The 18,780-nt window shown below is 32.9% G+C and overlaps 1 protein-coding gene across 1 annotated transcript in view; it reads right to left on the bottom strand.

Annotated features, from left to right (window-relative positions):
- LOC132717843 (protein O-linked-mannose beta-1,2-N-acetylglucosaminyltransferase 1-like) overlaps positions 1-18,780 on the bottom strand; it is a 39,531-nt gene extending 20,751 nt beyond the window's left edge. The window contains exons 1-9 of the mRNA XM_060701417.1: positions 18,681-18,780; positions 16,818-16,879; positions 15,454-15,531; positions 14,470-14,514; positions 9,192-9,294; positions 7,995-8,053; positions 7,645-7,695; positions 7,357-7,441; positions 764-890 (exon numbers count right to left, since the gene is read on the bottom strand). Of these exons, the coding sequence (XP_060557400.1) occupies positions 764-890; positions 7,357-7,441; positions 7,645-7,695; positions 7,995-8,053; positions 9,192-9,294; positions 14,470-14,514; positions 15,454-15,531; positions 16,818-16,851 (582 nt within the window). The 5' untranslated portion in view covers positions 16,852-16,879; positions 18,681-18,780. The remainder of the gene's footprint in view (positions 1-763; positions 891-7,356; positions 7,442-7,644; positions 7,696-7,994; positions 8,054-9,191; positions 9,295-14,469; positions 14,515-15,453; positions 15,532-16,817; positions 16,880-18,680) is intronic.

Genomic DNA, 18,780 nt, shown 5'->3' with positions numbered 1-18,780 from the left:
AAGTTATTATTTCTAATAATATGAAATAGAGATTTAGATGCATAATATCTTCTCAAAAGTATATTATAAACTCGTTCCATCAACTCCATAGTATTTAAGTGAACATTTCCTGTTGTCTTTCTATTTCTTTCTCTCGAATCTGTCTCTTGTTTTCCTACCTTCTATTACCCAACAATTTCAACAATTAACTTACGTTTCCATATCTTTATTTACCTTCTATTACCCAACAATTTCAACAATTACCTTACGTTTCCATATCTTTATTTTTCTTTATTTTTTTTTAAACACGTTTAAATGTTCTATTATTTTACTTGATAAGTTTAAACGTGCTAATTTGTGCATTTATGCTATAGAGCTATAGGGTTTTCTTTCGCATTTTTATGTCTAAATTCTATTATTAAGGTCGTTTCGATTAGGAAAACCAGAGTGCAAATTGCTAACTTTCTTGTACATGTAAAGAAGCAAGTTTATAGTGAAAATGTTATGTATATTTAACACAAAAATGCATATAATTGTTACCATTTTACATACTCTTTGAGATAGTGATTACGGAAAGAGTTTCTAAAAAAGCTTAGCTTCCTACTCAATCCGTACTACATGTATTTATTATTTGTCAATTATCATGTAAATGTAATACTTATAAATAAAATATTGTTTAAACTAACATTAAGTCTACTTGTGTCAAAAGAATTCATAACATTAAAAACTCAAGTCTTAAGGTTTCTCCTACGAAATGTCAAAGACAATGTATTTATAAACTTACAGATTCAATGGCATAACCCTGTTTGAGACCTTTCTGACCAATCAGCAGGAAGGAATCTCTAAAGCCAACCTGGTCAATAAGTTCACTACCAAACATCTTCACCCATTTATGGCCTTCTTCACTTAAACTAGAAATTAAAATCATTTTTTTTCATATATAAATATTAACTTGGCTTAGCAGCTGAACTTACTCATATAACTAACTTATGGACAAAAATAATCAATATGAAATTACACATATGCCTAACTTATGAATGTAACTGATAAATATGCAATTACCTATAAGTCTAAGTTATAGAAGAAAACAAACAAAATGAAATTTCACAAAAAAATTTACTTATTGATAAAAATAAAAAGTATGAAATTGAACTTATGGCTACCTTAGGGAAAAAAATAATCTAACTTACATAAAATATATGCATAACTTACGGATAAAATAACCATTTTAAGATTACACATATGTCTAACTTATGGATTACTAAAGAAAAAAAATATGAAATTAAATATATCCCAAACTTACAGATCAATATGAAATAACATATATGCATTATTTATGGATAACTTAGGGATAAAAGTAATCAAAATGAAATAATTTATATGCCTATGTTGTACATAAAATAACATAGCGATAAAAAATACAGAACATAGAAGGTTTTCTTATAATTTCACTACAATTATGATTTAATCATGAAAATTTGTCATCACTTTAGTTTAAATACATATTTACCGGTATATATGAGATTCAAAACGTTTAATAAGTATGCAATAACCAACAAATTTAGAATCGCAATACTGTACTGTACTGTAAGTTGAATTAGTATGCAATAAAACATTAATTTGGTATCATAATAATAATACAATAAATTGAATATATATATACACTTATTATCTTATTATCATAATACACTTAGTTCAATTAGTATGCAACAGCTTATTGACTTAAGAATCAAAATAACAGATACGCTATATTGAATTAGTATACAAAAATTTATTGTCTAATATCAGATACACTAAGTAATCATCTTACCAGATACACTAAGTTGAATAAATACACAACAACCTACTGACTTTAGAATCATAATATGAGAAACACAAAGTTGAATTAGTATGCATAATAGTTACAATGTGTCACAAAACATTGAATTAGTATGCACACACTTCTGCATATTCTTTATTTGCATGAAGTTAAATTAGTAAGCAAGAGTTTTCTCATGCTAAAAAGTATGGTTAAATTAGTATGCAAAATACTGCTACAGAAATACAGTTTCTGCAATTTGAACTAGAACTATCACTAAATGTGATTAATCCCCCGCAAGACTGCTTAGGAAATGAGAGTTACTAGTAACAGAATACCTTGCAAAAGAACTGAAATAGAGTCATGGTTGTGGGCAATTAAAGATAGTTCTTGTATGTTGCATTTCCTTTCAATGTGGTTGACCATTGATGAAGTTTTATTGAATTACTCTGTTATAAGTCCAAAAAGAGTTACGCTTCTTGAGCACTGCACTTCCTCTCATTGCGCTTGACCATTGAATGAAGTTTCATTGAATTCTAAACATTAGTTTTAAAGTTATGCACATGACAAGGAAAAGGAACATAGGGCAATAACTCTACAAATACTGAAGATGGAGTTAATGTACACTGCACTTCCTCTCATTGCGCTTGACCATTGTAGGAAGTTGTATTGAATTCCAAACATTAATTATCAAGTTATGCACTGGACAATAAAAAGTAACAAAGGGCAAAAACTCTTAAATTAGTCAAAAGAGAGTTATGGTTTCTGTGCACTGCGCTTTCTCTCAATATACTTGACTATTGTATGAAATTTTATTGAATTCCAACTAGTAGTTTTAAAGTTATGCTGTTACAAGAAAAAAGCAATGGAAAAGTCCGACCGACCACAGAGTGACTCCTATATACCCCCCCCCCCCAAACTTCGTTTCGGGGGTATAATAAGTGCACAAAGTAAATTACAAGTACATGTTATCAAAATAGCTTTATCATGAATAAGTACAGGAAAAAGAAAACAAGAAATCTCTTCAAATGTGCCCATGAATTCAATATGGTGATTATGTTTGATTATTATATAAATAAATAAAACGAAATGAAAGAAATCCATTGTATGTTAGTGTGTTAACTCTATCTGTTAGAACACTTCAGCTTATATATAATTCTATCAAGTATACTACTCAGAAAAATTACTTTTTATACATGTTTTCTGACAATGACTACCACCGCAAAAAATTTAAAACAAAGTTAAAAGACTAGATCCCTCTTTATGGAAAAAAAACAGACAAATAAAGTTTATTACCTTTTTTGAACTTGTTGAAAATAAAAATATATTACCCTAGCCACAGGCTCGCATAATATAATTTTATTCAACTCGTTCAATAAATTTAGTATTGAACCTACATTAATTTAATATCCTCTATGTATTATTAACTTCTAAGTACCAACATACGGTGAAAGTTTCACTTATTATACAGTAGAACTTCTATGAGTCGAACTTCGATTAGTCAATTTTTACGATGTGTCGAAGTAAAATGAAAATCCCGATTTTTTCCCTTATATATTCCTTATAAAAACCTATGTATGAGTCGAGATTTTATGTGTCGAGTTTTTCAATGTGTCAAAGTTTTTCGTGGTCCGTATATAATAAATCTACAATTTACCACAAATAAGTTGAAGTTCTTCGGTTATTTTGACACCTTTGATCTCGAGGCATTTTCAAACCTTTTCTGGCCGCGAAGACGACTTCCGATCAAATTTAGGGACAGGTGTTAATTACACAGCCGAGTGTTTTGACAGTCTTTGTATGCGTTTAAATGTGTGAAAATGCTCTATCATTACTATTTAATTGCTGTAGTGGTATTTGAAAGTACATGTAAACAGTAAAAACTATCATTTGAGTATTTCCGTGACCCGCTGTTGCATGAAAATCACACGTGAAATATTTACTATAAGCTGTTTTAGTTATTGCCCTTTTGTATTGTTCGCCTTTTGTAACTTCATTGTATACGTCACGTCAACAGGGAGTCCAAATCATTAGCCGTGAAAAGTAACTTAACATGTCATATTTATCATTGTATAATGTAAAGTATCAGATAAATGAATGAAAGAAAAACATGAAATAGGTTACATTATAGATCTTATAATAAGGGCTAGTCACGGGTTGAAATTTTGTCATGAAATTCAGACCGATTCATGAGTCGAAGTCCCGATGTGTCGAAGTTTTTACGCAAGTCCCTCCAACTTCGACTTACCGAAGTTCTACTGTATATGCAAAGATATTATTTCATTTGAACATTTTTAATATGAAGACAAGTAACCAAGGAAAAAAATCCCAAAAAGAACAAAAACAAAGAAATAACAAGGATACAACTAAATGATAAAAAAAAATTAATTTTGGAACAGTGTATATGCCATCGGATAAATAATACGAAGAAAACAAACAAGAGGGCCATGATGGCCCTGGATCGCTCACCTGACACAACTGCATCCAAGCAATGTCTTAAACAAGCATCATGGCCAAGTTTGATGACAACTAAGTCAAACATGTGACCTCTAGTGTGTTATAAAGATTTTTCCATATTTGGGCAATGTGACCTAATTTTTGACCGGACACGACCCATATTCAAACTTGACCTAGAAATCATCAAAACAACCTTCGTGACCAATTTCCTGGAAATTTGGATCAAAACTGCAGCCACTAGAGTGTTAAAAAGATTTTTCTATTTTTAGCTCCTGTGACCTAGTTTTTGACCGGACATGACCAATCTTAGCACTTGACCCAGAAATCATCAAAACAACTTTCCTGACAAATTTCCAGAATATTTGAATCAAAACTGCAGCCACTAGAGTGTAAACAAGCTTTTTCTATTTTTAGCTCCTGTGGCCTAGTTTTTGACCGGAGATGACCCATCTTCGAACTTGACCTAGAAATCATCAAAACAACCTTCCTGACAAATTTCCAGAATATTTGAATCAAAACTGCAGCCACCAGAGTGTTAACAAGCTTTTTCTATTTTTAGCTCCTGTGACCTAGTTTTTGACCGGAGATGACCCATCTTCGAACTTGACCTAGAAATCATCAAAACAACCTTCCTGACAAATTTCCAAAAGATTTGGATGAAAACTGAAGCCCCTAGAGTGTTAACAAGCTATATTTAGCTCCTGTGACCTAGTTTTTGACCGGACATGACCCATCTTCAAACTTGACTTAGATATCATCAAAAAAACATTCTTAACAAATTTACAGAATATTTAGATGAAAACTGCAGCCACTAGAGTGTTAACAAGCTTTTTCTATTTTTAGCTCCTGTGACCTAGTTTTTGACCGGAGATGACCCATCTTCGAACTTGACCTAGATATCATCAAAACAACCTTCCTGACAAATTTCCAGAATATTTGGATGAAAACTGCAGCCACTAGAGTGTTAACAAGCTTTTTCTATTTTTAGCTCCTGTGACCTAGTTTTTGACCGGACATGACCCATCTTCAAACTTGACCTAGATATCATCAAAACAACCTTCCTGACAAATTTCCAGAATATTTGGATGAAAACTGCAGCCTCTAGAGTGTTAACAAGCTTTTTCTATTTTTAGCTCCTGTGACCTAGTTTTTGACCGGAGATGACCCATCTTCGAACTTGACCTAGAAATCATCAAAACAACTTTCCTGACAAATTTCCAGAATATTTGGATGAAAACTGCAGCCACTAGAGTGTTAACAAGCTATTTCTATTTTTATCTTCTGTGACCTAGTTTTTGACCGGAGATGACCCATCTTCAAACCTGACCTATATATCATCAAAACAACCTTCCTGACACATTTCCAGAATATTTGGTTGAAAACTGCAGCCACTAGAGTGTTAACAAGCTTTTTCTATTTTTAGCTCCTGTGACCTAGTTTTTGACCGGACATGACCAATCTTCTAACTTGACCTAGATATCATTAAAACAATCTTCCTGACAAATTTCCAGAATATTTGGATGAAAATTGCAGCCTCTAGAGTGTTAACAAGCTTTTTCTATTTTTAGCTCCTGTGACCTAGTTTTTGACCCGAGATAACTTATCTTCGAACTCGATCTGTATTTCATTGAGACAAACATTCTGACAAAGTTTGATGATGATCCAATCAAAACTGTGACTGCTAGACTGTTAACAACCCAATTGTTAGAGTGTTAACAAGCTTTTTCTTTTTTTAGCTCCTGTGACCTAGTTTTTGACCGGAGATGACCCATCTTCGAAGTTGACCTAGATATCATCAAAACAACTTTCCTGACAAATTTCCAGAATATTTGGATGAAAACTGCAGCCTCTAGAGTGTTAACAAGCTTTTTCTATTTTTAGCTCCTGTGACCTAGTTTTTGACCCGAGATAACCCATCTTCGAACTCGATCTGTATTTCATTGAGACAAACATTCTGACAAAGTTTGATGATGATCCAATCAAAACTGTGACTTTTAGACTGGTAACAACCCAATTGTTGACGACGCAATACGCACGACGCCGGACATAGCCCCATCACTATACCTCACCTTGACCACTTCGTGGTCAGGTGAGCTAAAAACAAAGAAATAAGCTGCCCTAGCTTAATCCCACAACCATTTAATTCAAGTGATTTTGTAAAACAAACAAACAAAAACTGAAATTGTTAATATTATCTTTTAAAAGATCCTTGCAGAATTATTGTGTTGGGAACACATGACCTTAAACAGTACATCCCACCCACAAATAAATGTATATACATGTATATAACATGGCAGTCTAGAATACTTATTTCTTGATGTGACATATATGTTCCATATTTTATAGTCAATAACAGAAACATATACATGTATAAGCAACTTATTCTAGGAATACCATTACAAGTCACGAGTTCCCCTTTGTAAGTTAATTAGGTAGTTAATTTTGTTAGATCTCAACTGAAAACTTACCTGATCCCCTAAAATAGTAATATACAGGCAGACACATTTATTTCACACGAAAATATTATGTACATCCTAAAGATACATATCATAAGTCATTTTTGATTAAGGCAACAATGTATCAAACAAGAGATGTTGGTAGGACAGCATGCTTGACTATTCCCAGTGCTTGATAGTAAAACAAGAGCCTGGATAATGATTATGCAGAAATTTCTAATCTATAAAAAGGCCATAAGTCTATCAAAATCCATGTTAGTGTTATGGGCCTTAAATATAGATCTCAAATAAGAGTGTTTCAACTGGTTCCCTTCAGTATTTTTGGAGATAGCAACTTGAATGCAACAAAATAATCAAATTGTGAAACCGACATGGATGCGACCCCTACGTGAGTACAATTAGCTCTTCCTGTTTCTTCAAATAGTCAAGTTAAAATGGGTCTCAGTTGACAAACAAAGCTGCCTATATTCATTTATTTACAAAATCCCCACACAGAACATGTACTTTTTGCCAAATGAAGATTCAATTAACCCAAAGAATATGTCAGAATGCTAAGAGGAACACAAAACACACAGCTGATATAAACCTAAAGAGTTTTAAGCATTACAAAGTTTAATTGAGAAAGTAAACAGGGAAAAAAAGGCTTCTGAGACACTACACACTTACTTTTCTGTTATTTCATCAAAGCTTGCCATTATTACTAAATGACCTTCTTTGACCTTTGTCTTCATGTCTTTTATATATTCATAATCTAAAACAAAAAAACAGGGACAATATTGTCAACATTGAATTATAAGCCATAAAGTCAATACAAAATCTGAAAGGCTATCAATTTTTGTGATTCATCTGATACCTGTTTTATAATCATGCTGTAAATGGACATATTTTTAATCTAAAAGCCAAAAAAATATAAATGTTAAATGTGAAAAATTGAACTGTGCTCCTTATTCTTACCATCAACATAAGTGTCATACGCTTTCACATACTCCAATGCCAGTGTTTTATCTGAAAAATAATAAAAATCATTGGTCCTTATAAATTCTAATGCCACCACACTTGTGTTAAAGTAATTTAAAACCAAAGATGTAAATAAAATACTGATCTTTTTTTCAAGACCTGGTATCTGGGTCATGGAGATTATGTGGCTATTTAAGCATAGAAAATTGCTTTTTTTTCTACCGTTTTTGGTCTGCATGTTAAATGACTTGTCAATGACCTGAACCAGTCAGCCGTAAAAATTCCCATTTTTCTATATAATCCATATAAATTTTAGTAACTTGAAATAATAATACAGTTCAACTTACCATTGATAACAGCAAGATTTATCCCCCTTCCAAAATTCTGGAGTTTATCACTAATAACTCTGAAAAAGAAGATAAAATAACATTACAAGTAAAAATAACAAATATTTGCAAATTTATACTGTAGATAGAAGTCATGCGGTAGGAAGTGTTAAACAAAAGATGGAGTCATCCTGATCATATCCTTTTAAAACAGAATTTCATAAATATTTATCATTTACAAGTGCTATGTCCAAATGAACATCTTGCCCCTGGTGGTGACCTTGACCCTTAACTTTGTGACCTCTAAATGGGAAGTCATCAAGGTGCATTCACCTTTATAGGTGTTCATAGGCTGAAGATGGAAGGAATTCTTTCTTATGTTCAAGGTTTAAGTTTCCTGACAGACTAAAAACAATATGCACTCCTGATTTATCTATCTAGGTGCATAAATATAGAGAGGGGCATTTAGATTTTGAGTTAAATGTCTTTCAAATGTTTTGTCATATGTATCAGGTAAAACATTGTTAGTCTAATAATCAGCATGATTTCTCTGGAAACAATAAATTTTGAGTTAACAATGACATAGTTTGTTTATTCATGAACATTGATCCATACAACATATTCATTGTCGAATAACCATGGCTAATATGGAATAACCGACACCATTAACATGTCAACCGTAGGTATCTGACGATACAACTTATTATACATTCACAATAATCTAATTTCAATGTAACAGTGATATGTGATTTCTTATTTCTGACTGACCGGCATGAAAAAATCAGTCTGAAAAATGGGTCAAACCGCAATTGGCAAAATGTGAGATACATGCAAGTAAAGTCAGACTGTTAGAGCCTTTAGTCTAATACCAATTCTAACCAAGAATACAATGTTTCTCAGCATGCTTATCCATGTCATGTTTAATTTTTGTATAAACTTTAGATATTTTTAATATGAATACATACAAAATACAGTGACAAATTACATGGTTACATGGGAGTAGTAGCCAAGTGGTCAAGGCGTCTGTCCCTCCACACAAGGATCATGGGTATGAGCCTTTGCCCTAGGGCTCAACCATGTTTTCTCATATGACAACAGTACTGGTTAGTTCGGAGAAGCAGACTCAAAAGAGAATAATATACATGTAGATTGCAAGAGCTTCTTAAACAGTTGAGCTAAAATGAGCTCAAATAAATATGTTTGAACTAAACTTATTACATTTGATTGTTGTAGCATATCATAGGGCCCTCTTTTATTTCGACCCCAGTCTTTACATAGAAACTTATCTGACCACGCCCACATTTCACTCCACACTGTCCAACTGCAATAAATATTTGCATATGAAAAATTTTGCAAATAAAATTTTCTAATAAGAAAAAAATACTAAGCAAAAATTTTCCAGTTTGAAAAATAGATTTATGTCCCTTTCACATGTTGATGATAAAATAATGTTCCTATTATAATGTGCATGTTCATGCAATGTCTTAAGAGAGCAGCTCTGATTCTTTCTTTTTTACTTACTATTTCTATTATATGTTTTATTTTGATTGATATTTTCATAATTAAGATGTACAAAAATAATGAGAATGGCAGTATTTTTTCGTTCATACCGATTAGTGCTCGAAAATGTGACCAACTCACAAGCCGGAAATTATTATTCTTTTTTTTTTTTTTTAAATATTTAATGAAAATTATGACATGATTGTCAATGAAATTAACAACATGAGAAACAGAGACATTAAAGGGATACTCAGGCAAATTAATGATAAAAATATTAAAATGATCTTATGTACTCAAATCACACTTAAAGGACATTTTTAAAGTCCTAGCATAAATTTTCTATTTAAATTATATATATTTTCGGTTTGAAGCGTAAATACATCTTTATAGACACTTTCATTTAAGACCTTACTCAAGTTGTCGCCCTTGGATGATGTCATTGGGGGATACGGTGGACAATGCCTATACGATAAAGTACAATAATAGAGGGATATAAAGATCTTAATCTTTTCTCTTGTAAGATTGGCAGATTGAAATTGCCAAAATTTTGTGTAATTGAATAAGATATTACATAAAAAGGATGGTGAAATGAATAAATATGTTTAGATTTGTTTTAATAGTAGACCATATTCCTGGGTAACTGATCATGATTACCATTTTCGTTAGATTCTTAATAATGAAAATTTTACCAGGCAGTAAAATCGTAATAACTTGCTTATACCAGAGATATAGATAATGTATCTATGTCTCTGCTAATATACAATACCCAATAGATACCATATTTTGAGTTTCAAAAATGTAAGGATTCTGTAGTTTCGAAAAACGGCTGCGTAATAATTAATTGCAAGATACTGGTTTATTAAAACCGTTTTGATTTAAGCATTACTAAGACAAAGAAAAGAAAACAATATAAATCTATGTATTTCAAAACAAATGTAAAGGCATAAAAAGTAAAAATTCTTTTGAATGTACATGACTGTATACTTTTTGTGTCGGCAAAAAATGCACTCTTAAAAATCGTACATCACACCAATATATTTAAGCTGGTAAAGTAATATTTTCAACTCGATACTTTTTAATTCATACTCTGCTTATCAAATATTAAACAAGGGTGCCATAGTCACAAAATACGCCCGTTTACGAAAAAGCTTTAGATGGAGATGGGGCATTATGGATAAGTGTTATCTAGCAAGCAAGTTTTTATTCTTGGCACTGTGTTGTTAAATGAACTTTAAAACAAATCAATAGGGAAGATATGCACAGAATGTGTGACCTTGACCTTGGTCGCAGGGACCTGAATTTTATGCACGGCACTCAGCCTCACAATGATGAACATTTGTGCCAAATTATATTGAAATCCCTCTATGCATGTAGAAGTTTTGCTCCAGACAAGTGTTTTTCTATGAGCTCTAACTGACCTTCACCTTTGACCTAGAGACTTGGTTTATGTGCAGGGCACTACGTCTCATGGTGGTGAACAATTCTATAAAAGTAACATTAAAATTCCTCCATGCATGTAGAAAATATGCTCCGGACAACATCTGGATATTTAATCATCTCCAGTGACCTTGACCTTGCAAATATTAACCTAAATTAAATGTGTAACACCTGTAGTCATGATAGTTACCATTTGTGCTACAATCCATCAATAAATGATGACTAAATGGTCCCTATAACCATCTTCAAATTTTTATCTGAACTTTGACCTCTATGTGTAACCTTGACTTTGGTCGCAGGGATCTGAATTTTGCATGCGACACTCAGCCTCACAATGGTGAACATTTGTGCCAAGTTATATTGAAAACCCCCTATGAATGTAGAAGTTTTGCTCTGGACAAGCGTTTTTCAATGAGCTCTAAGTGTGACCTTGACCTTTGACCTGGAGACCTGGACCATGCATGGAGCAATACATATCATGGTGGTGAACATTTCCATAAAGTATTATAAAAATTCTTCCATACATGTAGGAGATATGCTCCAGACAAAATCTGGATATTTCACCATCTTTAGTGACCTTGACCTTGCATATATTGACCTAAAGTACATGTGTCACATCCGTAGTCATTATAATGACCATTTGTGTTACAATCCCTCAATAAATGATGATTAAATCGTCCCTATACACATCTTCATATTTTTATCTTTTTTTAAACATGCGTATAAAAAGTACATGTAATTTAATAACTAGAAAATTCTGATTTAAGATTTTATTCTAGGGAAATACATTTCATTACAATTCTTAATCTTTGAATGAGCTGAACTGATATTTACTTGAAAATTAAAATATAATTAAATTTCTATGAGAAAGTATTTACATTTGATAAGGTAATTACTGTATGATCTTTATGAACAAATACCAAGTCTACAGAACACCATAGTTATCACAGTTAAGAATCTTGACCAATGAATGAAACATGTGTAAATAATGTTACATTCTTTAGAACATACTCAAGCACAAGAAAGAGGATTATTTCATGCCCTTTGATTAAATTCTATTTTTAGAATTGAAAGTGAAAGTAGATCAAGGGGAGTAATTGTGTAAGTCATTTATGAACAAAGTAATAACTTTGTTGTCTCCCTTTGATTAAATTCTATTTACAAAATCTGGATATTTCATCATCTTTAGTGACCTTGACCTTGTATATATTGACCTAAATTATATGTATCACAGCCATAGTCTTGATAATGACCATTTGTGTTACAATCCCTCAATAAATGATGACTAAATGGTCCATATACACATCTTCATATTTTTATCTGAACTTTGACCTCTATGTGTGACCTTGACCTTGGCCGCAAGGACCTGAATCTTGCACGCGACACTCCGCCTCACAATGGTGAACATTTGTGCCAAATAATATTGAAATCCCTCTATACATGTGGAAGTTTTGCTCCGGACAAGCATTTTTTCAATGAGCTCTAAGTGTGACCTTGACCTTTGACCTAGAGACCTGGTTCATGTGCGCGACACTGCTCCTCATAGTGGTGAACATTTATATGAAGTTTCATTAAAATCCCTCCATACATGTAGGAGATATGCTCCGGACAAAATTGGACGCCGAAAGCCCGCCCACCCGACCGCCCGCCAGGGGCGTTCCCATAATACGTCCCGTTTTTCAAACGGGCGTATAAAAAAAAAAAAACAAGTTGTGAAACACGTTCACAGAAATTCGTTATTAATTGAATTATAAGTTTACGTATTTTTGACTGTGCCAGTTGATAGGACTCTGGATCGAGTATCAAATCAGTAAATCAGTAAGGCATGACCAATAAAGTCCCTAGGATGATCCATAACAAAATTCGGACCATAAATATTTTGACCACTAACAAAAGTGACGTAATCTGATGTGATGTTATAACTCTAAAAAATGAAAAAATGCACCCTGGTGATTTATGATATCACAGCCAAGTGCCGCTTGTATATACAACATATGTACCCTGTTAATTAATATGTTACGGCCCAGTGGCGCTTAAATATACACATCTATTTATCTATGAAATAAGTTACAGGGAAAAGGTCTTTAAAGAATAGATTTTTAATATCAAAATTATCTTATTATCGTTTTCAGCGAATCTAAAATTATTAGTCAATGCCACATGGTTTTTGTTCTTTCTGGAATATTTATAAAATTATATCCTTCACTGGTTCTTTGAAATATTTTTTATACGGCATAATGAAGTATTGGCAGAATGCATTCTGTTTTTGTTCTATTAAAGCTAGAAAAAAAATCGTTAAAAGACATTGGCAATCTTATTTTCAGCTGGGACATACGATAACATTATCGTATGTCCCAGTTTTCAGGTTTGTCACAAATACGCCAGAATTTTCTAAATGACAGAAAATAACACAGAAAACTAGAAAATGGCCATTTAAATTTATAATAGGCAATTTCAGTGTGTATGGGTGTTTATAAAATATTAAAATTTGATTTAGTTACTAGCTTTTTATCCTGGCATTAGAGAAAATCTAGATCTAATAAATATATTCACTTTGAAATTTCGCTGTTTCACTCCGTAGCGAGAATTAATCTCAATCTTTGTTTTTGTATTCTTTTTCTATTGTCTTGATATTAAATTTATGTATGCATGCGTAAATTTTTACATGTTATAATCATAACTGAACGATCAGTATTTACGCATTTAACTTTTCAATAAGCTAACATTCTATGCTGCATGCATAGTTTTATCCCCCATTTACGTCACATCCGGTAAGGGAAGTAACTCTTCCATGACTGTTATCGCTTAAATGAAAGGGTCTATATGTTGAACAAAATTTAGACCCCAACAGAATCACCGAATAGTTTTAAAACAAATCATGTGACTAGAACAAATCCTGTAAGTAACGATAACAGATGTTGTGGATATTGTATGTCTGAAACAAGTCTAAGTCATTCATTTGACATGTTCTTTAACGTTTCCAGAGTTCACTGTGACAACTATTGTGAAATCTTAGTGCTCTAACCTGACTCACGCGGGTCAAGTTAGGAAACCACCATTTTATTCTTTATATGGAGAAAAATTTTGTCCTTTGACTGTCTAATGTATTCATTTTGAGGACATTTACAGAATAATGAATGAAAATTTCAAAAACTAAGAATTAAAAATTTTGCCTGTGTCTCCCTTTTAACCATGAGACTTTTGTTTATTTAAATGTTTGTGATGAATCAGGATATTTTCCAACACATGACTTGAACAAAAACTGTTGTTTTTTTTCCATTTAATAGCTAAAACAATATTTAGCATTTACAAATAGAAATATTTTCACAAATAGTTTTTCAGTTCAAAGGGAGTCTGCCCTGTTCATAAAAAAATTACAGTAACACTTGTGTTGAACTATCAACTTTGAAGCTGGTAAGCTTCTTCACCAGTAATATTTTCCCATAATGATTTTCACCTTTTAAAAATACAACAGATTAAAAACGACATCATTAAATCATTTTCTAAGGCTTTAACTTAGAATCCTAAAATTAAATTTAACAATCAAACTTCTACATACCTGTAACATTGACAGGTCCACTTGGTGTCCATACTTCTCTAAACCCTGAAAAAAATGATACTTGTGTCTTTAACAGCATTCCGTTCAATACTGAAATAAACATTTTTTGGGTATATACTCAACTAAACAAAAATTATTGCAAAAAGCCACCAAGGCTGCTGATATATTTTTTTTGTTTTCATGAATTTAACCCTTATTTGAAAAAATGAACATTTCAAGCTCTGAATTTGGCCAGTCCATTACAGACAAGGAGATAAACATGTACCAACAGTACCAAAGTGCAGACAAACCTGACTCTATACTGGTGGCAAAGGCTATTCACTTAATTCCAGCAGAAGGTTAGGGGTTCATAAATGTTTCATATGACAGTTTGTCACCTTAGTGGAGTAACCAGTTAACTCCTTATATAATTTAATAGGAGTTAACCTGTTTCTGCACTAAGGTGAGCATGTTTTGGTTGAACACTGCATGTACCAAAGGATACACTTATAAAATGTATGCAATCTTTATACAATGACTTAAATATGGTACAGTTTTAACAATTTTTCCTAAGTCAGAGCATCTTCGCGATTTTTTAAGAGGTGATTGTCACCATGATAGCTTCCCTATAGTTGTGACTTTCTGCTTGTCACCAAACTGGGTGAAACTAAAACAGACAAATGAGCCATTTCACAACAAAACCAACAAAGTGGGTTTGCGACCAGCATGGATCCAGACCATCCTGCGCATCCGCGCAGTCTGATCAGGATCCATGCTGTTCGCTATCAGTTTCTCTTCTTGTAATAGAGTTGGTAAGCAAACAGCATAAATCCTGATCAGACTGCGCGGATGCGCAGGCTGGTCTGGATCTATGCTGGTCGCAAACGCACTATGTTGGTTTTGGCATGACACGGCTAAAAAAAAATTTGAGGTAATACTGAATGCAGATCAGCTGTCATCATAACTGGAACATTAAAAAACATTTAAATAATCATAAATCTATACCTCTAGCCCTGTTCACAACTGTTACAATGTAGACTCCAAGACTGCATAAAACTGTCAAAACAAAGAGCTTCTTCACACCTGAAACAAGTATAAATATTTCATACCAATTATTGCTATATTCTATAGTTCATTTATGTCTTTACCTACTTAGGAAGTACATTGTATGTGGGGGGAAAAGAAAGGGCACAAGATATTTACAAAATATGATAAAGGAAAGAAGCAGAGGCCATCCTTAGAAAAATATTTGTTTGCAGTAACGCGACCGACTCACAAAATTTGCCCCTACTCAAATGTTTTTTTCATGGTCTGGATAAAAAAAAATTTTCTTGAATCAGAAAATTATGCCTTGTGCTTTGTTTTCGTTCTTTAAAGGGTAATAGAAGAAATAAAATGTAGATCTTATTAAATTAGAATTCAGTTATCAATTTATTAATTGTTACTACATTATCAAAGCATATATTGTCCAGCATTTTGAAATTACATGTTTATTTGGGAGTACAGTTCAATAAAAAAAAAAAAAAAAAAAAAAAAAAAAATCGACCTACCCACCTTGAAAATTCTGGGTCGGGTTACTGCAAACAAACATTTTTTTAAGGATGGCCCGAATTATGTTAAATGATATTAGATTTATTATTCAAGTTTGTTTTGTACAATATGGAGAACTGATTAATTCAAACTAATGCCAAGCAGGAAAACCCATATTGGATGAGCCAATTGTTTTTTTTTTCAAGCGCCTATAAGGCCAAATATATCCAATATTGTAGAGAACACTGTTCAGGAAGTCTGGTAATTGGTAACTTGGAAAAGGTAATGAATGATGCTTTACTTTCAGATTTTTAGATTTTGTTTAATATCAAATATGTAATTTTGCAGGAAAAGTTCTTATTTGTCAAGAATATACATGTTTGTAAAATATTATTGCTATCTCTACACAAAAGCATGTTAACTCGTATGTAGGTCAAGTTTTGTATTAACCCTTACCATGCTCAATACCTCAAATGGACTTTTCCATTTTTCAGTCTGATAAAACCATTCAACAATCCATGGCTTTAAGTTCAAATTCAATTTATCAATTTAAGCTGTGATCATTATAAGTGAAAGTTTGCAAAATATTAACTGAATAGCCAAGTGTGTAGACCATAATCTAATATGTCATGGATGTGCCTGCAGATTTTAGTCTGCACTGGTCACAAGGGTAGGGCAGACTAAAGGTCACAGTTCAATTTGTAAGTATATTTAGAAATGCAGCATTCATAAATTCTAATTTAATAATCTATTAAGTTATGTCCTATAAAATACTATATAGTGAGGCCATTGATTATAATGAAAATACTCTATTTTCAACAATTAGTTAATGTACAAACCAAATTTCCTTTTGCATTTTCTTCCCAAACTCATTACTGAATATGATGATCCTTTTGTACACCTGAAAATGTAAATAATAAAAATTGTAATTTATCATATGCATAAAAATTTCTTTCTTCCACTTGGTATCTTGCAGGGCATCAGCAGATGATTGCATGTTTTCTACATCTCAGGGTTAGTCTACAGTTACATGAAGTAAGCTGTCAGTGTCCTGAATAAAGCCAAGGGGAATGGCTCTACAAAGTAGGCAGGGACCATGATGAAAGTGGGAACCTACATGTAATGATGTACATGTAGTAGAAAAGAATAGATGGCATAGAAAGTGACAGCTTGAAAGGCAGGCCCTTTGCTTTGCACCAACAACATCCTTTTCAGGGCTACGTCCTTCACATATTGTCTCAGTTTACTGTACATTGAGGATATCATTGGCCACCGTACAGTGACCTAATTTTGGCTCAAAATTCATATCTTTGGCTAATACCCCTTTGGAAATTCGAATTGCATGGAGGTAAATTATCACCACTTCGCATTTCAAAATTAACCCTTTAAGGGCATTACTGGCGACATGCTACGGGTCCATTCTCAACAGGGAAAGCTGATTTTTGTGAATGAAAGGTGGGATGGACACTCAATATGCATAGATTTCATCATAATCATCATATGCATAAAACATTATACAATATCTATCTATCTTCCATTATTGTCAAAACCCTTGTGGGGAGGTAAACATGTCTGAGCCTCAAAAATTGCAAGAAAGTTAAAAAGAGTTGTTTAAAAGAGGATAAAAGAATATTAAAAATGTTAAAAACAGGGGCTGGAAAACTAGTTGGATGCAAGCTATGGCTGCAATGAACTGCTCTTGGGTAGGAAGTAGGGCTACTGCAGGGGGTAGGTGGTTCCAGTGGTATACTGTCCTAGGAAAGAATAAGAATTTAATATAGTCTGATGTTGCTGTGAATAACCTACAACATAAGCGATGGCCATGGCTTGATGTTCTGGAGAGGGGTGTCAAATATTCTTCTGTGGGGATAGCAACCAGACCATGGTGAATCTTATAGAAAAGGGATAACCTAGCATCTATACGTCAAAGTTTCAGTTTTCTAAGCTAAAGGAAGTGAAGCAGGTCTGTGACGCTAGAGGTCTGACCATAATCTAGCATAATCTATTGGGCTGCTCTTCTTTGGACATTTTCAATTTGATCTATTTGTATTTTGGTGTGGGTAGACCATACTTCAAGCTGGGCTCTGACTAATGTCTGGCAAGCAATGAACTTAATTGATTGGGATTTAAACTTTATGTTTCTGCATAGGAATCCTAAGGTTTGGTTTGCTTTCTTGGATGTCCTGTTTATATGGGCATCGCATGTGAGGTTTTCTGATATATATCCAAGCCTAGGTATTTAGCTGAGGTAATCGATTCCATGGAGGTAGTACTGTGTTGGGATAGTCTTATTCCTTTTAGCGATGTGGATAACTTGACACTTGGAGGGGTTAAATCCAATATCCCACTCCAAATCCCACTTTTCTAACCGATTTAGATCATTTTGGACAATGTTTACTGTAACTTAAGATATACACAACCAGTTTGAATGAATGTCTTTAAATAACACAACCCTTAACAACTTCACAATATAACTGTACGCAATTTAATAGTTTATTCTTGGAATGATATACTTTAATACAATTTGATTTTACTGAAGAGGAAGTTTCATTGTTTAACCGGCAATTACTCTAATCCGGCTACTACCACACTGCAAACTTTATCTTCTTCTGACAATTTCAACCTGTCAAGCAATCTATTAATGTTTCATTTGAAACAAATGGCAAAGACAATTCAATGTTTATTCTCCTATTATAAAGTACCTGTTTAAGTGAAGAGTTTATCATCAATTTATTTTGAGATTAGAAAATTGATTCGCGGAAAACACCGGATTTACTTCCCCTTATGTCGACCACCCATCCA

Source organism: Ruditapes philippinarum, unplaced genomic scaffold (assembly GCF_026571515.1).
Source record: "Ruditapes philippinarum isolate M1 unplaced genomic scaffold, ASM2657151v2 ctg342_1_1_1_1, whole genome shotgun sequence".
In the NCBI taxonomy this organism is placed as follows: domain Eukaryota; kingdom Metazoa; phylum Mollusca; class Bivalvia; order Venerida; family Veneridae; genus Ruditapes; species Ruditapes philippinarum.
This window is presented reverse-complemented; position numbering and strand designations above follow the sequence as displayed.